Below are 25475 nucleotides of genomic sequence, written 5' to 3' on the forward strand. Positions count from 1 at the left end.
CATATATATAAATGGAACTATATAAATGGAACGACTGCTCGTGTATTACTTCAGAGAATTATGATATCATTACCTCCAGATTTACTGCAACTTTAAATAAAATATATTCCTTCTAGCACATTGAATACTCTTCCTTAAACACAATCCACAGATTTTGCAAAAACAAAACATGTATTTGTGGCTATAGCAGACATATCATGCATGGTTATAAGCAGCAAAACTTTCATGCCCTGTTCATGAAATTAGTAACTATCTACTAGCCAGCCACCCGGCACTGCTCAGGAAGAATAGTACCCAGAAAAGGAGAAACTTAAAACTTGGAATTAATGGTCATTTTGACCTCTTCATGGGATCATATGAGACAATGTAAGAAACACAATTTGGTGAAATGCACAGTTAAAAGGACAGCAAGGATATTCTTGGGCCATACCTATGAACGGTGAAGTTGCGAGAAAAGACAGCATTGAAACTGGAAGTCACCAAATCGGCCATCAACGCACACAAAGATATACAAACATGGCAGGGTGAATGGGGAAGTAATCGGAAAGAGGGAGAGTTAACAGAGGGCGGTGAATGGGTGCTAGGTGTCACTAAGCCCACATGCAGGGTTAGGTAATGAGAAAATGATGTAAAGGACACATTGGATGCAACCAAAAGTAGCACTCTAACAGCAGCAATAGAAGGGATTACACTACCAAATATTTTGCCCGATTTATAAAGCAATGGGTGTAAGAAAGGCTCTCACCAAATTTTACCATTGAGCGCAGAATAATTTCGCCCCTAGAGCAGTTTGAAGTTTCAACTTGAATTCGAAAAATTATTTCGTGTGCATTTACTGCATATTTGCCCCGGTTTTCACTCTTTGTTTCTATTTTGCGCATTAAAAGCCAACCACTGCAACGGAAAGGGTCTTCGACGCTAACCTGGTTATGGTTCAAATAGTACAAACTAATACATGATAATCTCAAATTTGGACTCCAGGAACACTATAGTGTTCCTGGAGTCCAAATTTGAGTGAGTAATTCTATATCATATATGATATAGAATTACTAACGATAAACAGAAATAAGCACATTTGACTCCCGGTGCCGCCAGGTCTATAAATATAAGAACAAATAGTAAATAAAAAACAGGGATAACTTTGCAATTCTTACAATAAAACAGAGAAATCGGAGGCAAATACTTACTGAATGAATGCTAGCAAATAGTTTGAACTATCATTAATCGAAAAAGAATAATTGACAAATAATAAATTATAATGTGTGACTCCTTTCGCCAGACTTCAAACTGTACGTTAATGCTAACGCCAGGATTTTATCCACGATTTTTCTCTTAATTTTAAAAATTCGCATCGGCAATAATAAAATCATAATATCAAATACAGAGAAATTACGATTATAAAAAACCTGTTAATAAGTAGGAAAAGGAGCTGAGGAAATTATGAGAGACAGTCCCGACCCCTCAGTCTTCACTAACCGAGCTCAAAGCATTGCTCACTAGGCCACCGCCGCCGCGACCCGTCATATAACAAAACTCATATAATAATTACTTTAACCACTAAGGGTAAAAACCGGTGCAAGTATGCAGTAAATGCTCACGAAATAATCATTACACCCTACATAAATAGAAGTGGAATGATAAATTTGCAGTATAAAATAATTTGTCCCTTTGTGTGCATGTATATAATCACAAGCTGAATGTCAGCGGAGTGCAGCAGATAACTACGAAAGGTGTATAGGATACTAAATTTCCTTGAGAAGCAGAAGTGGTGCAACAAAATTTGTCCTAAAACTTTTGAAAGTGACTGAACGCGTAACTCTGACGTAAATATAAGTGGACTTAAGGATATTTTCATGTAAAAATCCCCATCTCTGAGTTACTCTTTCATTTTGATGACAATTGTTTACCATTTTTCTTAATACAAAACTGACTTGAACATTTATCAGGAACATAGGTGGACCAAAGCGAGACCTCTGCTTTAAAAAAATGCTGTTCCAACGAAATCTGAATGCTAATCCTAAAATAAACGGAGAGAACCCCGAATTTTCTCCCTTCAGAGGGCAAGAAAACAGCTATAACTATAGCACATCTGTTCATTTATTTCACAATTTACATCCGGAAACCAAAAACCAGTAATAAGTAAAGGATTTTATGATGGTAAGTCCACAAATTAAAACATCCACGATAATTACCGTGATTACTGTCTCTTTCAAAAGTGTAAACATTTCATCTTAAGAAGTTTAATTTCAATGAAATGATTATTTTTGAGGCAAAAAATTGTCCAGAGTCCGTGTTAACAATGTCAGTACACTTATGGTGTCTGCCAGAACAAAATTAATACTGTGTTTCGCCATGATGATAAACTTATTATCACTATTTCCACGAACGCAGTGTGTTTACGGCTTCTTCAAGCATTACTCTCGCGACATTCATGAGGTTCACACGTCACGCGGCGTCAGCCAATAGAAATACGTTTCGCGCCGTGGGCGTGGCCGAAGCTCCTAGCGGACATTCAAAGCTACTTATCTCGGTTACAAATTGAATTTGAGCTCTAAAATTTGGCGTGTGTGTTTTTCATGCATATCTTTTTGGTTTTAAATAACAAAAACCAATTTTTAATTTTGAGTGTTCCCTTCTATTAAGACTACAGTCAGATCCGGATTTAAGGTTTTTGCATTCAATGTTTTTCCACATTTAGTGTTTATTTTTTGGGGTCCTGATTAATGCCCTATGTGAGCAATATAAAAATTATCCAGATAACCTTCCGTTAAATTGATATTCCGCAGTGCAGAATTACAGATTAAGGATCTTCTACTGTCTCTTTATTACACTTGTCTTTAATGATGCAATGATGAGGATTTTTTGGGGAATTATACATATTTATATTATTTTAGACTTGCTATAGTCAGCTACATGTCACTCTCATGCATGGAATAAGATTTTTTAATTCATCAAGGCCACTGAAAAGAGTAAAAATGGAATCAAGTTCATTGTAATATTCTGCGTAGGAATGCTTTTAAGTTAATATATGTCATAATTTTCTTAAAATATAATCCACTCATTGCTTTATTTTACTTCCCAATTTATTTAACTCTTTCCGGCAAATTGTTACGCAACAGTCTTTAAGGGATAAGAACATTTACCTAATCAATGAATTTTTTGCCGCATATGGCACCAGTGGCATTGCGAGAGGGTGGGGTCTGGGATTCCCCCTCCCCCAAAACTCAATTACTTTGCTCCTTCATTATAGAAAACAAAATGCTGAAAGTTCATATAATTACATGAGATTTTTTTGAAAAGTGAAGTTGTTTCCATTATGAAAAGTGTTAAAATTGGTTTAAAACCCTCTAATTTCTAATCTTTTTTTTTAATTCTCCCCACACCCCCCAAATGACATTCCTGGCTATTCCACTGTGTGGCATCTTATAGTGATTTTAAAATATATTATTTATTCATAGAAAGCCATTCAAATCATTGCAGACCCTAAAACATGAAAAAAATGGCTGGTCCTCATTTAGTGTTTTAAATTTTGTCCCCCATGAAAAATGTTATATCAGGATTCTACTGTATATCAGGCGTTTATGCCAAAGTTGCAGGCAATTAGAAAGATAATGTAGCCCTTACTTGCCACTATCTCATTATATATATTTTTTGGCAGTTTTTTATCAGCAATGTTGTTAGATCAGTGATTACCCTGATCACGATTATCTCAATGCTCATAGTATGGAGTGAACGGTGACAAAGGCAAGAACAGTACCTGCTGACATCACTCCTTACTTTACATGGCAGTAGACTGTTTCAGTGCAGCATAAAATTTTACCACTTTTTTTTAGAGAGAGATTTTTATTATATTTATAGAGCACAGAAAAGAAAATTTTTTGTTGTTTAAACTTTCAAATATAGCAATTAAAATTAGTGGACAACCCTGTACTTCTATAAGAAAATCACTACAAAATTGCAGCATTAAGGAAATTTGAGTCTCACCGTGAGATTATTACAGCTAGCCAGTCTCATTTGACCCAGTTGTGATGATGGAGATTGAAGGTTAGTAGTAGAGCTGTTAAATGGACTCATCATTGACGACACAGCACGCTTCAGTTTGGTTGGAGTTTTGTTGAAGCTAAAAGCCCGTCCAACCTTCATTCTTGTGCGTGATGCAAACCTAGAAGCATAGTTAGAAATCATTTTATTATTCATGACAAGTAATTCACCAGGTAGCATTGAATATAACACACGTTCCAGCACCGCACTTTAACCCATTCCAACACTGCATTTCGTTCTCCAGTTCTACATACAGGCATCCCCCGAGTTACGTAAGAGATGCGTTCCGGCAGATTCTGCGTAAATCGAAATTTACGTAAGTCGAACCTTTGCGTTAATGCCTCAGAGATTGCGATCGGCGCGGTGAAATTCTCAGCGGAGAAATGCGCGGTAAATTCTCCGTGAAGTTTCATTCAATTCACTGTGATATTCATGAACTCTACCACGTATTCTTACGTTATTAGGTACAAAATCGATAAACATTAATATAGTCTGAGAGTTGCATCTTGAGCATTGCCTATCAAAATGCGAAATATCATTCCCAGAGTTGACCGATAGCGTAGATTCGGGAAAGTATGGTATCTCAACGCTACATTACTTAACTGAATACTTAAATTGATTCATTATGTTACTGCGATCTAAGGGCCCAAAGAATGCATAGTCTACCTACCTTTAATCGTTATATCTTCTGCCTTTTATATATTACATTGATCGATGAATATGGTGGTTTCACTGCCACAGTTAATACACGTAGTAGGAGTGTCTAGGATTATGAGCAAATAACACACAAAAAAATGCCAGTACATTACTATATTCTTAGATACATTCACACGCACATACACTCAATCTTTCACGCACGGAAACATACTTTCATTCTCTCATATCTCAATAAAATAACGTGAAAATATCATCATTTGAATATTTACTTCGCTGGAAACATCGAAGAGTATTTCCAAAGCACGAAGCTAATTAAAAGTGAGCTTTTATTCAGCCAACTCCGTCATTAACGTGCAACAAAGTTAGTGGGGAAAATCTTTCAATGACGCAATATTCATTTATTTTACAGTTGCACACAATATGAGAGAACGAGAAAATGCAGCAAATTAATAAAATTTTCCGCCAGAAACATGTAAACAATTACGCAATTAATATCGTGTGTCAACTTTTTCTTAACTTTTTCGCAGCGTTCATTGCCAACACTCCAAAGTTCGATGCCGTTACTCGGGTACTAAACAATAGAGTATGTGCACATTTTTGGGAAGTGATCTTAAAAAAAAATTTAAACCTCAATTAGGCTAAATTCCGAGTCTGAGAATAGAGGGGTACTTTTTAAGTGAGATATTCATTATTAAAATTTGCAAAATTAATGATGCGCTGAAACACCAGTCGGCCATATTCTCAAGGCTGTGACGTCATTTTGTTCGATGTGTTCTCAGGCATACCTTGTTCTTTAGGGTGAGCCCCTCTACAGCGTAAACTGAGTTTGGAAAGAAGCCATGGAATGGCTTATGAACTAGATTAAAAGTGTGTACATGCCATCATCTACATCTTTTAATTCATTTATTTCTCGGTTACGCTGACGACAAGACTCTATGAACTTTTCTACCTAGAACTACCTAATCGTATTTCTTACTCCTCGGTTCTCGCATTTGCTTTTGTGTGCAGATTTATAGTGACATTAAAATTAAGAGACACTTAAATAGTGATGGTCCTTGAAAATGGTACGACTTAATTCGTGACAACTAAGTCACTAATTAGTAACTAACTATCTTAGTAACAGTACCCGTACTACTAACTAAAATACGGAAAATTAATTTTCGATAAAAAGTGATAGTTTGGGTATTCAAAATGTTTGTAATTTAATTCCAAACACAGTGATGCTAATATTTTCCAAATCGGATGTGAAATAAGCTCATTATTACGTATCACAAGTCGGGACTACTTTTTGGAAATGCACCGCGCGCAGGGATTCCTCGATTAATGGATAGTCATAACCGGTCATAACAAGACACTTGTACCTTGAAAACCTATAAACTTATGCTGTGAAGAAATGTAAAATGAACCAATTTTTAAATTGCGATAACAAATGCTTCGAGAAGCATTTGAAACCGAGTGAATGAAAAGTAATCATCTGATCTAACTATCAAACATTTGATTTCCAGCCCGAGAGATTTCCATCATTCATCCGGACCAAGTTTTCAATAATATTATTATTAGATATACCTCACAAATGCTATTCATAAACCTCAACCAAGCAAATGTATATCTGACTGACATATCCCTGTTAGCGAAATGAAAATAACTTGTAGAAACATTGAGATAATCAGAACTCTGCTTTTGAATACATTAATTCTACGAAAGAACAAATACGTCGATAAAAAGTGCGGTTTTTTAAAGAAATTAAGATCAGATTACTGCTTAGACTGGACCAAAATGTAACTTCAGTTATTTGTGCTTACGTTTCAAACCTTAAATAGCCCAGAAGAAGAAGAACCCAGCTCAGTAGCGGCAATTAAATAATGAACTATGGATATTCATCCAGTCACCATGGGCCATAACTGAATGATATGAACAATTATTTTTTGCGAGTCAGTAGGTTAAATAATAATAGAATAGAAAATAGTTAAATTGATAAATTAAATTATGATCGGTATTTGAAATGATGATAATACAAATATCGATAGTTATCAACGTACCGGCACTTTTACTTCCATAAACCTTCGAATCGTGCTAACGAACTTTTGGCCAATTACCTACTGTAAACAATCTTACTTAATTCACTTAGATGTAATTTCCGATGAGGTTTCTCGTCGATTGCTCTTTATTATGAATGAGACAACACAACAAATAAGCTCCAGTTCAACATTAAAACTTCGTGCCGAGCCATGTAGGTATAGTCCAACATAATCAGCACGGTCAATCATTGAAGCATCCACCTTCGGTATATTATTTGAAGAAACCTTAACGAAACCATATCCATGAAAAGCACTTAAACGTATTTCCCTTTACACAGATCAGATCCACCAACTTTTTCCAATGCACACGTAGTTATTGTATCGTAAACACAATCATAACACGATAAACACCTTGCACGCTGATGAGATAGAACAGAATGACGTCACATACCGAGGAGCCAATAGATGAGCGTTTTCGTCTGCCCAATATCGTTGCGAAAACAATGCATATTAAATATTAATTATTGAACAAACCAAGCAACAATTAATGCTGTTAATCGAAAGTAATGATATTTACTAGTGATGGGTCGGTTCGATTCCTCGATTCTTCGATTCCTCGATTCTCGACCAAGAACCGGAATCGAAAACGAGTACTTGCCAAGGTGAAAAATCGATTCCGATTCCAGTAGTACTTCAAACAACAAAATATACGACCGCATTTCCAACAGTCATTTGAATTTTCGCGCCACGTAATCGTAATGACAACACATCTTCTAGGGATGTGCAAGTACTCGAAAATTAAAGTCGATCGAGTAGTTGGTACTCGACTCGAGCGTTTCGAGTAGCATTACGAATGTCGAGTCGAGAAGCTAAGGTTACAGAGCTTTCGAGGCTAGTAGGTCCTGCAATCTGCTGGCAGGAAGCGCTATCATGAAACTCATGTAGGTAATAATGCAGTTTTTAAAGCCGATAAGTCATTCTAATGCCTTGGCCAGGTAGTTTCAGCTTGCCGAATACACTATAATTGTCGACGTGGGCGCCGAATACCTTAACGCGTTTACGCCAGCCGCGGCGGCCGATCATCTTCCTACCCGGCGCACACTGGTCCGAAATCGGAAAAACGCTGGAATAAAGTTCAAAATAACCTTTTTGGGGATAGAGATCATTACCAGATATAGATTTATATGCCATTTTACATATATACGAACCTTTAGTGAGATACAGAGGCCCAAACATGACCAATTTTTCGATGCCACGCGAGATATCGTTTTTCCTCAAAAAATCTTTGAATTTATCCAAGTGGTTTTGCGTTGGTATGAGTTTTGTGGAATAAAAAACGCAATATTCCTTTGATCTGGTGCTTTGCCTATACTTTCAATGACTTTTGAAGATTTTGGCTCTCATCTGTCTGGTTTTACGACGCAAAATGGCCGACCCGTTTTTCAAGTGAAATTTGACATAAAGTAGACAGATAAAGACATTTTCTTTCGTTAACGAAACATATAACTCGGAAAATTTGAACCACAATATATAGTAGATTTCTAAAGAGTACTAATTAGAAATCAAGGAAAAAAAAGTCTGCGACCAAGGAAATAAGAGCGATTTTTCAATGGCGCGTCAAGGCTCAGCTACACGCCGCGGAACTCTAAGGCTCGGTAACTGAGGTCGATTTTTCAAGTTTTTAAAAACATTAGTCTTGAAAATTGTCATTAAAAGCATGGATAATCGTCTTCATTGACTTAAAACACTAAACTGAGGATGTTAAAAAGGATTATGTATAGATCGACTAGAACATTTAGCACATTACTCGAGTGAAAATACTAAGGATTGGATAATTTTCGAAACTATCCCACGCATAAGAAATATGCCTCGGGTATTGAAGTAAAGTGAAGAGATTAAGTCAGCATGCTTAAGAGAGAGAAAAATGAACTGTTTCCGTGAAAGGAAACAACCGATACCCTTTTTCCCTTTCCACCTTAGCCGAGGTGAGTCGCGCGGAAGGGGGAGTTTTCACACCACAAGGCTCTTTTAGCCTTTTTTATTACTGCGTCCGTCCGATGTGATATTCATTTGTAGCGTTTAGTTTCTTTCTTGAACTTAAAAAAAGCAAGAGATTATAAGGTTGATTAAATGACGTGAGAAGTATGGAATTTTTTTGGCTCTACAAAACTAAAGTTTAGTTCTATAGTTCGTTCGCTTCGTCCACTTGAATTCCATGAAGATTCAAGATCCAAAAAATCGTTTATATAATTTTTAATAAAAATTCCAAAGTCTCCATAGTCTTGCAATTTTGGTAGGAAAGTACTTGTCCAATCACACAAGTGTGTAGCAAAAGGCAATTATCTGCAGGCAGTAATACTGTAACATGGAGACGTCAAAACCTGCTGGCTGAGCATGTAGAATAATTGGTTTTTCTGCTTGAGAATTTGAAAGGGCTAAATATTACATGATTCATATACGTAGTATGTAATCTTTATTACAGCTATGAAAATTTCTGTACTCAGGGCTCTCCCTTGTAGTTTGGATACATATGTATGGTTGACATATTATGAGTGCCAATATTCTAAAGTAATACCTATCATGTAACACCACTTTTCAGGTATGTTCTGTCTTGAAATTTAGCTATTATATTTTAATTACATAGTGATGATATGAAAGATGCTTTTGTCAACTGACTCTTTTACAGAGTAATATTTTTTAAAGTGGTTTTCTTGTTTCCTGGAATTAAGTCATATTTTTCTTGGAGCCTATGGCATCAGAATCGATGGAATCGGTATCGGTAGAATCGGAATCGAAATGTCAGAATCGGAATCGGGATCGGAATCGATATAATTTTGGAATCGACCCATCACTAATATTTACGATACATTTTATCGAATAAAATGCATTTCAATTGTATTCCTCCCGGGTGCACATACTCTATTCTTTTCCGCAATAAATATTTCTGCTTGAACTTCATTTTCTTTTAATTCCACATATGGAAATGTCCAAACTTAAGGGTACAATTTTTAAATAGTTGATAGTCGGAGTTCGGGTGTGCATACTGTATAACAATATAGTTGTATCGTACAGGAATGAGCGCAACCACATCCATCGCTAGAACCGCAAATTTTCACGTTGATTGCTGACTTGGGATTAATTAGCGATTTTTCTACAGAAATTAATGAAAATTCCTTCGAGGAATGACAAAAATGGGTCACTTTGTTGTTTTTAGCACGTAAAACACTCGCTAAAAATTCAATATTTTTTCTACCATGGGTTGTACGAGCGTATATCTACTTCTTCGTGCTCGCATTCGAAAATTAACATAATCATTTGAAATACGGTTATCGCTTACGTAAGTACCGATTTACGTAAGTCGAGACATACGTAACTCGGGGGATGCCTGTAACACCTTTGGAGGACATGGAGAACATCAACCGGTGGAAAATCCGAGAAACTTTTTTGCACCTGATAAGGCGAGAAAACCTAAGATCATACACCTTTGTCTCTCATCTATTAATGAACCCTGATCTCTCTCCTTCCCCACTAATAATAATAATAATAATAATAAATTTATTGGTGCCAAAAGATATGCAAAAACATATATAGGACCCGTCAAAAAGGATAAACACTTACACAAGAGATTCTGAATGAACAATACATAAAAGAATGTTACACAGTTACAACAAAACAATTAAGAATTGAGGAATTCCTCAATAGAATAAAAGGTATTGTTTAAAAGGTACATCTTTAATTTAGAGGAGAAATTTCCTTTCACCTTTTCATCTTTTAATGAGGCAGGTAGGTTATTATAAATCCTGCAACTCATGGTGACAGGACCAGTATTAAAAATACAAAGGTTATGTTGTCTCACAGCATAATTGTCTCTGCTTCTCGTGTTATGATTATGAATATCAAGATTCTTTATAAGTGTCAAGTGAGAATGGTGATTTCTTATAAGCATCGCAGCACAATAAATATAAATACAAGGTAGGGGAAGGATTTGTAACTTTTTAAAAAGATTGCGACAGCTGTCTCGTTTCCTAGCTTTGCAGATGATTCTGACTGCCCATTTCTGTAATTTAAAAATACGAACAGCCTTAGGGGATAGACCCCAGGCTAAAATACCATATCTTAGCCTGCTGTAGATATGAGCAAAATAAATAGTGATAGCTGTTCGTGAGTCGGTTAATTGCATCATGCGTCTAATGAGATAGCATCCAGATGCAATAGAGGATGAAATATGATTAATATGAGAGTCCCAGGACAGATTTTCATTAATGATGAGCCCAAGAAATTTGGTGTCATTGACACGTTGAAGACTGACGTCTTCAAATTTTAAATAAAGGCTGTAATCAATTATTTTTTGAGCAGGGTGGAAAAAGACATATGCACACTTGGCTTTATTTAAGTTTACTTTGTTGGAGAGGCACCACTTTTCCATGTCGAAGACAGCATTTTGAGCAGTGACTACAGGATTATCATCATTTTTGATTAGATGATTTGTATCATCAGCGTACATGAAAATATTTCCATTCAATGATGAAGGAAGATCATTTATGTATAGTAAAAAAAGGAGGGGCCCAAGGATGGAGCCTTGAGGAACACCCCCTGCCACCTTGCGATATGATGAAGTATGTTTGGACATCTTGTCATGTGTAACAGTTACTGATTGAGTCCTATTTGAAAGAAAAGATCTAATGAGGTTGTTAGGGATGCCCCTTATTCCATAGAAGTGAATTTTCTTAAGAAGAATCTCAATGTCAACAGAGTCAAAAGCTTTAGTGAGATCATAAAAAATCCCAATGGTATGTAAATGATGATCGAGACCATCAATGACAGCATCAATAAATTTGTAAATGGCAAATTCAGCAGAGAGGCCACCTATGAAACCAAATTGGCTTTTTGATAGAACATTGTTCTTGATTAAGAAAGACATAATCCTCCTTGAAATGATACTTTCAAGTATTTTTGAAAAGACTGATAGTTTAGAGATAGGTCGATAGTAATCCATAACATGAGGATCACCCTTTTTGAGTAAGGGAACCACAGTAGCCATCTTTAGTTTATCAGGAAAGATGCCAGAGGAAAGAGAGGCATTGACCAGATGCGTGATAGGAGTGAGAAGTAAGTTCATGCAATTTCCTTTAAGAAGGGAGCATGGAATCTCATCCCATCCAGCTGAGTGTTTTAAATTAATTTTTTTAATTACAGATTCAATTTCCTTTTCACATGTAGGGTAAAAGTATATATTATTCATAACTGAATGTATATGTGAGTAGTTATCTGAGTTAATGCATCCAGTAGCTGGTTTTGTAATGGTATCCAGGAAATGATTGTAATGCAACATCATTCCCTATATCATGTTTTATCACATCCCCCATCCAATTAGTTCATGCTCCATCCATGCATCCTGTCTCATCCTATCCCATCCATTCTTAGTCAATTATACATAACACTTTCTCGTTCCATTTTATCTTCATCCATCACACCTTCAACACTATTATCTACACCATATTGAAAGTGTCTAGATCCTCCTTTTATCTATCTTTATTTTCCTTTCCAAAGTGTCCACAGCCTCATTCTACATATCAGACATTTTGCTAGCCTTTTTCTTGACAAGCTCTAACAATGGCCCTCACATCAACTCTTTCATATACAGTGTGTCCTCGTTTAACGTCGTCCCGTTTAACGTTGTTTCACGATAACGTTGTCCAAAAATTGAAACCCTTTATCATTTAACGTCGTTATTGCTTCGCGATAACGTTGTTCAAATTATGCGCGGCGAAAAAAAAATGAATGGCGAATAGAACGCAAGCGCATCTGAGTATTGTAAATATTACTATCATTACTATATTAATGCGATTGGTAATTTTCGTTCGACAGAAAAGGTTGGCGTGGGTAGCGTATGTTAAATATGCATCTGAGCGAATAATTATCGCCTCATTTACCCATTATCCGTATATTTTTGTGATGCCAACAGAAAAAAATGTCCACGAAGAAGAGTGGCTATCCTGGTGGTTCTTCAGACATGAAGAAAAAACGGCGATATTAGAACAAAAACTTGGTATTATTAAAAGAATTGATGAAGGTGCAACTGCTGGAGAGATCGGTCGAGTTTTAGGTTTGCAGGTCGAGTTTTTACAACTAAAATTTCTTCTGTTACTGAAAATATCGATGTTTCGCCATTAAAATACTTTCTTTTTAGTTTTTATATTTAATTTAATAATGCCTTCTTCCCAACCTTTTCGTTATGAAAATTCGTTTCGTTTCGAATGAATCGTTATCATGCTGAAGTGAATAATCGGTAATGAATGTTTCACGCGATTTCCGCCGGGTTAAAGAATTCATATCATCACGAAAATTGACTCGCCCTTCATCCTCGTGCTTCCGAGTGTCAGATTCAGATTTTTTCATTTTGGCCTGATTCAGGTGTCTCCCGATTGGTCACGAAATCTGCTTAAAGTTACGGCTCCGGTAATTGGCCTCCTTGGATTCTCGCCCGGGAAATTCTGGATTCTTCACGAAGAAATGGATTGTTAGGATCATGGCTAGGAACCTATTTAAATTTTTTACATTGTTTCTTATGGGAAACACTGCATCGTTTAACGTTGTTTCGCTTAACGTCGACTTTTTCAGGAACGAATCAACAACGTTAAACGAGGACTCACTGTACATAATAGCTATATTTTGCTATTGTTATTCTCTTCCTGATTTCCCTATTGCTGAGACTGTTTATTCTCTGCTTAAAGCTAAAAGATACTCAATTAGTGAAATTATTCCACCATCACAAGCTATAAACTATCAAATTATATGAAATCTACATATTTATTCCAACTCTAAACTAAATTAAACTCAATGACTTCAGTTTCGTAGCAAATTATCCCTGAACAATACTACTCGCTCTTTTTACATTAGGAATTCATCAGTACCCATAAGCCTTTCCCAACTGATAAATCAATGCTTGATCATCAGCAAGTAAAACTGCCTTCAATATATATTTCTCAATACACCCACCTACTTTAAACCCTATAACTAACTCTTCCTAAATAAAAGAACTGACCAAAGTTTTACACTGTGAAACATTTCTAACATGGAAAAACACTTAACTAAAAATGATCCTTACTTCTAATTAGACACACATTGACCCAGGTTTTGAAGGGTGACGATCATTTTCAAGATAACCTTATTCTATAGAATTTGCTCCATGATATAAATTGACTAACAAAACTGCCTGAAGTTGAAAATATTTTGCTCATTTGGACCACAGGAGTACCGATGGTAATACATTTCTCTTTCACTTAGGGAATATAAAGAATATAGGTAACTGTCAATTATCTGGTTCACAGATTATCCGTTCTATTTATCTTCTCCCTAGACATCTGATTTACAAGAATATCCTGAAAATGCTTAAATGCATATACAGTCAGATCCGGATTTAAGGTCTTCGCATTTAACGTTTTTCCGCATTTAGCGTTTATTTTTTTGGGTCCTGATTCATTCCCTATTAGGAAAATGTAAAAATTATCCGTATTTAGTGTTTCCGCATTTTGCGTTTTTCCGCATTTATGGTCGTAAAAATTTGTCCCGCTCGAGATTTTTTTGCCCGATTTAACGTTTTTTCATGACGGTTCATCCAAATCTTCGAAATTCTACTCATCAACAAGAAAAGTCTCATGAAAGTTTACCAATATTCGATAGAATCTACCGGGGAACGCTTCTTCAACTGCTTTCTTCCGCGAGCGCAGCGCTGCGACCATTAACTCGCAAGTAGGGTGATTTGTCTTCTCGTAACGTTTCGCTCCCCTTCTGATCCAAACACCAGGCACTTTTTGTATCAGATCCGATCTAATGGAGCAAAGTCATCCCTTATAACCTCGAACTACCTTATCCTTCACTTCTTGAACTTGACTTCGATGATGCGTGACGACTGATGACACGAGTTATCCTCCGAGGGCCGCTACAATAATGGTTTTCTCGTTATGTTTTCAATTGATGGCTTATGCCCCTTTCAACTATACTCCCTACGGGCAGTCGATTATTAGCCCAATATTTTTTCAGTCGGCTACTTTCTCTTTTCAAAAGAGGAGGCCCAATGTCAATTGCGCAGTTCACTAGAAGATTCTTTCTATAATCCATTCCAAGGTCGGTTTCCACAGAGGAACAGCGAAAGAACAGAGAAAGTGTTTCCCCTGTCATGACCGTGAGTGAGAGCATTCTTTCCCTACGAAACAACATTATTTTATATCGTAATTTAGATATCCCGGAGCCCATTTATCGACATGCGGCTGGTTGATATCGCTGTCGATTCAAAAATATTTATCTGGTGCTAATTAATGCCAAAAGAGAATGACAATCGGAGTTTTGACGAACTATCACGGTCAATGACTCTAAATAAATCGCTCATGCTGGAAAAAAAATCACCGCATACTCACGGTAGAATAGATGAGCGCGGAAAAATACGAAAATCCGGCAGGTATCCCTTGGTGGTTGACTTCGACATCATAACCCTGATGAAATTGCTAAACTCCAGAGGCACTGACAATTTTTCAGATGAAATCCAGTTCTGTTGAAGATAAAACCTTTTCACTTAACAGAGTTTAGGTGATCGTTACTCAAGGTCCAACCAAATTTTATTAAAAGCTGCCGAGAAACAAGGCGAGTCGGAGTCAAGGTGATCAGCGTGCCGCGTAAGCAACTTCTCCCGGCTCCATTCGACCTGCATAAGGCCGCGGATATATGACAACGAATCTGGTGTTATCATCGAGTTGAATCACCATCGACTTGTATGCATACTAAAATAAGATTCTACTTTTTTGGATGACCTCGAAATCCAAAATATGCGCATAGGAGGCTTTTTAAAGGCTCATAAATCCCTTGTTTTGCCGAGGCAACAGAAAACGTTGAGTGGGCAAAATTTCAGAAAACCTCCCTTTTACTAGATATTCGGTAGTTGAGAATTTGGGATTAGCGATCTTCTGCTGTCCATTTATTTCACTCATTCCTCATGATTTTTCGAGTACCTACTTACACCTTTTCTTATTATATTAGAAATGCTATAGTCACCTACATGTCACTTTTAAAGAAAAATTTCTAAATTTCATCGAGACCACTGAAATATGCATAAAAATGGAATCACTTATGTCCATAATAATAATCTGTGTGGGAATGCTTTTATGTTGATGTTTATTAGAATTTTCTAAAAATATTTCATTAAAACAATTGTCATCCTCTCATTACTTATTTTTACTACCCATTTTTTTAGCTGATTCCTGAAAAGTATTATCCAACCTTCACAGGGCAGAAAACATTTCATTGAAGAATTTTTTGCTGCATTCAGCACCTTTTAGTTACTTAAAATAATATTTTTTATTCATAAAAAGCCATTCCAATCATTACAGACCATAAAACCTGAAAAAAATGGCAGGTCCGCATTTAGTGTTTTTCCGCATTTAGTGTTTTAAATTTTGTCCCCCCTGAAAAACCTTAAATCAGGATTCTACTGTACATAAAATGGATTTGGCAGAGCTTTTACAGTATGGATTAATAATAGTAAATTGTACCCAGGAAAAAAAATTGGGGGACAGGAAGCTCAAGTAAAAGAGTTTCTATGTAATCATTGAGTGGATTCAAAAAACAGCAACTTATACAGATAAAACATACTTACTTAAACGCTTTCCCAAGCGTCCCAACGACAACATCACTGGTGCTGATGTCTAAATTATGAGGATCCAAGGAGGTGAGGAAGTTCTCCTGAAAATATTAGAGATCAAATTTAAAAATGAAGTCAGCAAAGGTGCAATGTTGTACACGTGCATCCTCGTGAAAATGAACTCACCGCATCAGCTCGACATACAGTGTTAGCCAATTGTCTGCACAACGTTTTCAGAAATGTTCCCTTCTGTGTTTCTTCCTCAACAATCGTGAATGAAAAAAGCCTTTCTTTCATTTCCTGGTTACTCCGACACATGAGGGCAAAGACATTTCGACAGTCTGCTAGGGGGATAAAATAAATGATTTTATGCTTGAAAAAAAATTGTATAAAATACATAATAAAAAGGAAATGCAACAACATGTACATTAATATCTCACCTTCTGTTTCTTTGATGTCGACAACTTTCCTCACACTAGATAAAGGAATGAGCTTCACATGTTTGTAGGGCTTCACACTATTTAACCTAATTGAATGAAGACTATTTGTGCTTGGACTCTTCATAGATCCAAAAGCCTTTGACCTTTTCTTACAAACCTTGAAGGTGGAAGTGAAATGAAAAAAAAGCAAGATAAGTACAGAATATGATAAAGCAACATAAAACAGTATGTAACACATCTGATTTCCAATATCATTAAAAATTATTGACACTCAAAGAATTTATGCAAATGGAATTGTGCATTGTAAATCAATATACATATAATAATACTACATAAAAATGAGTAGTAATGCATTCAGTGTAATGACAAGGTTGGTGACGGGATTGGTGTCATCAGCATACAGAATTGGCATTGATTTCAAGTTCAGAAGATAATTAGGGAGATAATTAACATATAACACAGAGATAGGTGGGCCCACAGTTGAACTGATATATAATACTTCATTGAAGTCATAGTATATTTGTCAAGCAAAACCCATGTTGTGATTTCACTCTAGGTAGGACAATATTTGGAGATACAAGCTTTTCAAGTATTTTAACAAATATATATTGTACATCAATTGGTCAATAATCATTTCAATCATACCAACATACACTGTTTTTGTACAAGTGAACTACCATATAAACTCGTGTAAGAGACACACCTTTTTTCTCAGAAATTGCTGCTGAAAATGGGGGTGCATCACTTACATGAATTTCTTACCATCCCTGTGGCTTTCAACAATAGAAATCAATTTACGGTAGTATTCTTAGAATTCTTAATGAAGCATCATAAGTTCATCATTACTAAATATTTTTAGAGAAATAGCTTGATTTTATTTTAGCAATGAATATTATCAGTCTAGCTAAGTACATATTTTAAACATTCTGGTGCTCTCTTCTTGATATATGAATTCATCATTGCAAATATTTGCAAGAGATTTGGATTTTAATAATGGTGCAAAGATTATTAAAAGATTTTGTCCAATTGGGAAAACCAAAATTTTTTAGGAATGCATGATATAAATTTTAAATTGCAGATTCAAAATCAAGTTATCCTTAGCCTTAAAATTAGATGAAAGAAGGCTTAAATAATAATTTTCAACTTCCATATTCCCATGCTTAACACATTCAGTGCGGATGACATATATATATATGTCATGAGGGCTTTTCCACTCAGGCGGATGACATAAATGTATGTCTTCGGGAGTACGTTTTTCCGCTGGTCACTAGGGTGCTCCGAGCGCGCCTAGCGTTACTTTTTCACCCTCCCGCAGTTCGGGATTGACCTTACACCATTGCGGAAGTGTCCGTTTCTAGTTCTACGAGTTCCTTCATTTTTAGTGTTTTTTTGTTTACTTTACTGTGCTGTTTTTGGAACAATTTGGCAGGTTGAGATTTTTCTTTTCATTTCCTTTGTCTCTTTTTCATCATTCTTATCGTAAATATCATAATCATGTCTTACATATGGATTATTTTTTTTTATTTGTTTTTTTACCTTCATTTTTAATTTATTCATATTTTATGTGCTATCACAAAAATTATGATTAGACTAACTTTTTTATTAAAGATATTTAGCCCCGTTTCGTACTCACTACATTATAAAAAAAATGATCTTAGTGCGGTGCTTCAGTTAATGATGTTACATTTGAATTTCTTTTGCTAGGAACATTTTTTATTAATGCAAATTACGTTTATCCTGGGTGATTTTTTTTAGGTCTTTATCCTACTTTTACAGCATATTTTCCCATTCGTTTCCCTAGGTCAATTACCAATCCTCTATTCATTTCGATTTTATTTCATTTTCTGAGTTATTCATACGTGTTGGGTTAGTTGCAGATTTTCTTCCTTTTCATAAAAAAATAACATATTAATGGCGTATGCCACACTGCATTACATTATCTACAGTATTGGTCTGTATTTTTTTACTCGTTTATTTGTTTCCTTAGCTTTGTAAACGAAATTGCGGAAAAGAATAGAGTCAGAGGTATTTTAAGCATTATGGCATTTAACCATTATTTATTCCCTTGAAATAGTATTTTTATCTTATTTTTTAATTTATTCATATCTTATGTGCAACCACAAAAATTATTATCAGACTTAGTTTTTGTTAATAACGTGTATTCCCGTCTCAAAACTTACTATTTTATTCCAAAATGTTTCCATGCGGTCCAAAAGGTCGTATTTTATACTTTATTAATAGTTTTAAAATAATTATTGCAAATTACGATTTTTTACATAATTTGGGTTTTTTTCCTAATTTTACGGCATATTTTCTCAGTCATTGCTCCGCATCAATTACTTGTCCTCTGATCATTATGGTGTTTTCATTTTGTAGGTCATTAATACATTCTAGTGTTAGGTACAGATACAGTTTTAATTTTCATAAAAACTAAGGTATTAATCACATATGCAACACTCCATTACACAAATTGTACTATTTTGCTGGATAATTTTTAAGGCTCAAGGTTGGAGTCCCTCCCTACCAGCGGCACTCCCAGAGATTATTTCAACTTGCCAATGATATTTTCTTTGAAATAATCCTCTCATAGACGGAGAAAAATGCAGAAAGCATTTTCCTCCGAAATCCTTCACCAATGGCCTTCACTAAGGGCATAATGGATTGGAAGCTGTTGGACAGGGAGAACTGGAAACTTGGCTGGGCATTCTTCTCCACATGGGCGCAATTAGGGTTAACACGATTTCTAACGATTGGAGGTCAGAATTAGTGTCAGTACCAATATTCGGGAGAAAATGTGCCGTGATAGGTTTTTAGGAATGATGCAGGCTCTTCATTTATCCGCTAACCGTGAAGGCATCCGTAGGACAGTGACTGCAATTTGCCCAGAATGTGAAGGTCAACCAGGGCTCTGTCTAAGGCCTTGCTTTCAAATATATCATAAAAATTTGTGAGAATTTTTATTGAAATGTTTCAATTTTGCAATAACTCTGAGGTAACATAGATTTAAAAAATGTTTTTCCAATAAATTTATATTTTTCTTGCCGTTCATTGTGTGTTCTACTTCTGTGACTTGAAAAAATTAAATCTACGGCCGTTGAAACAAAAAAAATACACGTAAAGACTAATTCCAAGATATTTCCGCCATTAACCTAAGGAATCAATGGTAGAAGAAGTATTATAAACGGAAATATGAAAAGTTCACTCCTTCATACAAGGAAAATTGCATGTGTGTAATGCGGGTTGCGTGAATTGTCAATTACTGGTGACGGGTGGCATACATGTATGTCATTAGGGTTTTTTACAAATTGCTTGAAATAGAGACAAAAAAAATTGCAAATTCTGTAGTATTACTTCCAAGACCACCGTTATGAAGGAAAATCACCCATCCGTCACTGGAGGTTTCGGTGAAAATATCATCCGCATTGAATGTGTTAAAAGGCTTAACAACATGCTATTAACAGCAGGCAGAAATTAATTTTTATTTGAATGTAATGAAATTAAATAATAAACAAACTTGCCTCCAACATATCAGAAAATAAGAAGAGGATCAAATGATCACCCTTGCCACTGAGGCCATCACTCAGCTCCATAACTTCACAGCGCTTAACGAAGTTCCTATGAGATGAGACCAAATGAGGCTGCAAGGAAAAAGAAAAAATTACATAACCTAACTAATCAATCAAATGAGTCAGTTCAGAGTTACCAATGAAACAATATGAACTGTAGTTACTATGAAAGAAAAAATTATGAGACTACATATTTCTAAAATTGGTACGCTACAATCATTTACCGTTAGGAATGTCAGAAAAACGCTGAAAAAATGCTCAGCGTCCAAATTATTTCCCAATACCAAATTTGGAGATTAATTTATAAATTTGAAAGATAGATTGAAAAATGCTGCCAAAAAAATTGCATTAACAGTCATTCAATAGTATATTGAAGACATTGAAGATAGTTCCAAAAAAGTTGCTACAATACAGAAAGTGTGTCATCAGATTAGAGATTAATGCTTAAATTCCCTCAATGGACAAAGGAGCTGGAGCTGCAACTAATGAACCCTGATATCTTAGATGAAGGGAAATACCCCATTTATATGGCAAAAAATACAAATATATAAGAAAAGTTAACTTAAATAAAATGCAAACCCTACATTGGACATGTCCTAAAATACATAGCCTGGAGATGGTAAATGGGGAAGAAAAAATACCATCACAACCCTATTGGGATCAAGCTAGATTGAGATGAATGTAGTGGGCAAAAAGGCCAAAGGAACAAATTGAGGATTAAGGACAAATATGAAAACAACTGTCTAGCAATCTAGGATTTAATGTTCAGGCAGATAAAAATACTTCTATAATTCAACGCACAACACAATGGGGGAAATTCAATACGAGTAAAACTAGAGCCTTCTAGCTGATGGCACAGTTGTGAAAAGAAGATAACACCCACATAAAAAGGTACGCTAAATTCGGCCAGAACGGTTATATCCAGCACAGTAGATGTGCCCTAAAGAATTTGATTGGGATGGGTTCGTTCAGTCCTCTTCCACTGGTTTTAGATCACAGAACCAGAATCGGAACCAAAGTAAAAAAGAATTATATCGACATTATCAGCACATAACCCAATTTTATAACTTTAATTTTCACTACATACTTCTAATAGTGATAAGATGGATCCACTCACTTGTGAGATAATTTGATGTGGTATTTTAGACAGTTACTGTAATAACCAAGCAAAATCATTTAAAAATCTTGCAAATCAAGCAATGAAAACAAAAAATTTAGCTCATATCTAACCCATCCCTAGCTATTATTAAATATTTATCTAATTACATAAAAAAAAGAAGGTGATATTAAAAACAAAGGCAAAAGTTCTTAGCAACAAAATCACCAAAATCATTAACTTCAATGCTTGGACAAAAATAAAATTCTAACAACAAGAGATGAAACCTTAAAATTGATTCAGATAAGAATTATTGTGAACACAGTTTTCATCTTAACTCACCGGACAATGATCAATCTCATTAAAAATATCAAATATGACCATCTGCCCTTCAGTCTTTCGTTTGTCTTCATTTATGAGGGTCATCACTTCTCGGATTGCACTGAGAGCCTTTTCAAGAAGTGCATGATCAGGATTGCTCTTGCTTGTATGCTTCAAGATATCTATGAAATAATAGAAAAAGTCAAGCAAATTAAATATCATATATTTGCAAGTATATAGTACATCAAAGTTATATCAGAATACCTAAAGCAATAAAGGAATAATAATTGACATCATGATTCAAACTGAACATATTTATCAACAAACATACTAAGAACAGGCATCACTGATGAGAACAGCAATGAGCACTTGTATGTATCTGAAAAATGTGCCTGATGTGAATGACTGTCATCCAAAACATTAAAATCTAACGAGTAATGCATAATTAAATTAATAACAGCAATATGTTCCTTATTCTTAACATTTTAAACACGTAAAAATGATGCATTCAATTCCATAAGACATTAATAATAAAGGAATAACTTATTACAAGAGATGCAACATTTACAACAACCACTCCATCAGGCGCTAAAATAATTTCTACTTTCTCAAATACTGTTTATTTATATTAATTTTAAATTTGATTCAAGATAAGAATTCAGCCTTATGACAATAGACATTTTTAAATTGTACATTTACACTATTCAGCATCTACTTTTTACACTTCCCAGATTCAACTTCCTGAGCATGCATCAACAAACTGACATTTTATAAGTGGCATCCTGAAGAAGTGCTTTGAAAACATATTCTCCACATATTGAACAAGGCTAAGACTATAAGCTGAACAAGTTTAATCCTATCTTCAGCTCAGTATTTTACAGATCACCCCTGATTGCATTTTTTGTGACATCATAGAACTAAAGAATTTCTTATCATATAAAAAAGTATTTCAATAACTTTATCATATTTTGTCTTATTTAACGTACTGTTGAATTTCTCACTCAGAAACTCAGAGGTTAAAGAGTAATTTCTCCAGAGTAGTACTTTATAACCACTTACACAACGCTTTCAAATCAAAATGGCTTTCCCAGCTCAGAACTGATTCTTTGTGCCTTGTTCTCCGTGCTACAAGTAGCATAAAAATATTTGAAACCTCTCTGTGCGGAGCTCTTTTTTGGGGTGGAGTTACCCTGATATTTTCGTCCCTCACATTTAGGATTCAACTCAACTACCGTTTATTTATATTAATTTTAAATTTGATTTAAGATAAGAATTCAGCCTTATCACAATAAACATTTTAAAATTGTACCCTTATTGTGCCCATCCCTTACCCCGCCCATTGGTCTAGACCCTCTATCCCTATCTTAGCATGAATCCACAGTCAACTTTTTGCGCTACCAATGTTTTTTCTCAACCAAATATTTCATTTGATTTTAAATAATTTACTCTTCTATTAGAATTACGAACATTTTTTTCAGAATTGTGTAATTTTAAACGGATTTCTAGTGTTAATAGTGCTAATTGCTCAATAAAGTTAGTGAACATAAGGTACTAAACTATAAGTCCAGAAGTCCATTATTTTTTATTCCTAAAATTTCATTTAAAAATTGCTTGTACACAGACCAAAACAAAGAATCCATTTCAAAGTATAAAAATTGTAACATGCAACAGAATATCATTGTAAAAACCAATGACAATATAACGACTTCACAACAGATTCCTTCAGTGAGGATGATCATAAATGAGTGGGAGGGTCGTGCTTAATAACCAGACTGTGGCCCGAAGGTCTCGCTAAGCTGGGTCTCAGGCCGGTCCTGAATGCTTCCAATAATTGCTAACTCAGCGGTCACTTCCCTTCCTTCGTGTTGCCTCCGGTCGTTGTCATCGAAAGTTAAACCCATCCGACGTTCAGCATGAAAGGGTTAAGCATTTCACCATAGTTATTTTATTCCGTTTTTTCTGATATTCTGTCCTTCATTTTATTGTTTTCAACCATAATTGAGAAAACTACATCTTAATCTACAAGGACTGTTTTACTTTGAAATGCTGAGTTGCTGGAATCCCTACAAACATAATTATTTTGAATTTAGCAGCAAGACTAATCTATCAAAAATATATAGTTTTAAATGTGATAACAGCATACAAAAGTGTCAATTTATTCATAAAATAGCCTACTTTCAAAGAGCTATCCCTCAGGAGGAAATAAGCAAATAGAAGTCATTTTGATTCTCATTTTACTAATTAATTTTTTACACATTCAATAATGCAGCCAGATACCATAATATTTCAGAAAAAAAGAACAACACTAATAAGGATAAAAATATCAGTTTTTTCTCTCCTATCTATAAACCTTATGTTATAAACCACTTTTTGCTCAAATCAAGTCGTTATAAAATTTAAAACATGTTTAAATAAAATTATTTGATTTGATTAAAACGTAAGGGTGGGGCAAAGCTGTTTTAAATAATCTTTAATTGAAAACTATTGACTTGAAACAAGACAGTTCACCAAAGGCCATCTCCATGGGACTAGCGAAGTTTCTGTAAGCAAATCAGAAGTGCTCTACAATGAAGATTGATTTATGTGCGAATGGATTTTAGATAGCGTAATTTGGCTTTTAGAACCTTAAAACATCTACATCTATAAAGTATCGTGCAAGCCACCACCAGGGTGTGCAGCACAGGGTGATTTCACATCAGGCATGCAGCACTCATCCATGCCTTAATCAGAAACGCACTAGCTGTCCGGACACAGGCCAAGCACATAGGACAACAACATGAGGTCAGACCAGAAACTAGGAGTGTGCTAAGGACACAAACATGCTGCCACGCAAATAAAACTATCAGTTAGTAATAGAAAACGAAAAGATAGTATAGTAACTGATTCAAGCATGAGTTATCACATACCAAGAAATGCATGCAGATAGCTAGTATTTACAATTATATTACATAATGGGGAACTTGCATGAATTTTTTTTATTTAACAGGCGGACAGAAAATTATTTTCTGAATACAACAAAGAAAACCGCATGTAAATCTGAGTTTTCCTTCGCGAGATATTAAATGATAAATATAACGAATTTTAAAGCGCGGGAAAAACTCCCTCACTGCCGACGAAGCCTCGATGACGTCAAAGGTGCCTAAACATCACACGAAGCTATTGTTGTGATTGCTTGTAATAGTTGCCTGCCGTTGTGAGAGCTCCGTTTGTGAGACATGTTGATTGTTTTCTATTTAAGGATAAATATCCGACAATAGAGGCTCGAAAGCCTCATATTTTGTATTATTTATAATATTAATAATTGAGTAAGGACATAAAATATAAAACTGAAGAAGTGAAACCAAATATTTTATAATATCTAATTGTAAGTAACATCGTTGTAGCAGTCTGAGCCACGGCCGTTGGAAGGGGGATACGTTAATTGTAAGTTGATGTTATCGACGGCATATCATTCATTTAAGTATGTAATTAGAACGATTTTGATGTTTACTAATGTCCGCTTAGCTTTTATATACAATAACTTCTTCCGTTTATTCGTAGGTACCGGAGAATTCGTCGTTTAGGACTGTATGTGCTTGTATTATGGGGTGAATTCCAGTCAATGCAACTTTTGATCGCTGATTGGAGACATCTAGGAACATTTTTGTGCCAAAATAGTGTTATTTTCAACGTGACATCTCCCGTTAAGCTACTACTAATAAT

The 25475-nt window shown here is 35.3% G+C and overlaps 1 protein-coding gene across 3 annotated transcripts in view; it reads right to left on the bottom strand.

Moving 5' to 3' along the window:
* Positions 1-25475, bottom strand: part of LOC124160880 (protein ECT2) — a 72004-nt gene that overhangs the window by 2739 nt on the left and 43790 nt on the right. For 2 of the 3 annotated variants that reach the window (XM_046536988.1, XM_046536990.1), the window contains 6 exons: positions 21795-21955; positions 20309-20428; positions 16791-16947; positions 16537-16694; positions 16366-16451; positions 3985-4162 (listed from right to left, as the gene is read on the bottom strand). In XM_046536988.1, coding sequence (XP_046392944.1) covers positions 3985-4162; positions 16366-16451; positions 16537-16694; positions 16791-16947; positions 20309-20428; positions 21795-21955 — 860 coding nt within the window. The remainder of the gene's footprint in view (positions 1-3984; positions 4163-16365; positions 16452-16536; positions 16695-16790; positions 16948-20308; positions 20429-21794; positions 21956-25475) is intronic. The other variant, XM_046536989.1, reaches the window with a different exon arrangement.

Source organism: Ischnura elegans, chromosome 6, assembly GCF_921293095.1.
Source record: "Ischnura elegans chromosome 6, ioIscEleg1.1, whole genome shotgun sequence".
Lineage (NCBI taxonomy): Eukaryota > Metazoa > Arthropoda > Insecta > Odonata > Coenagrionidae > Ischnura > Ischnura elegans.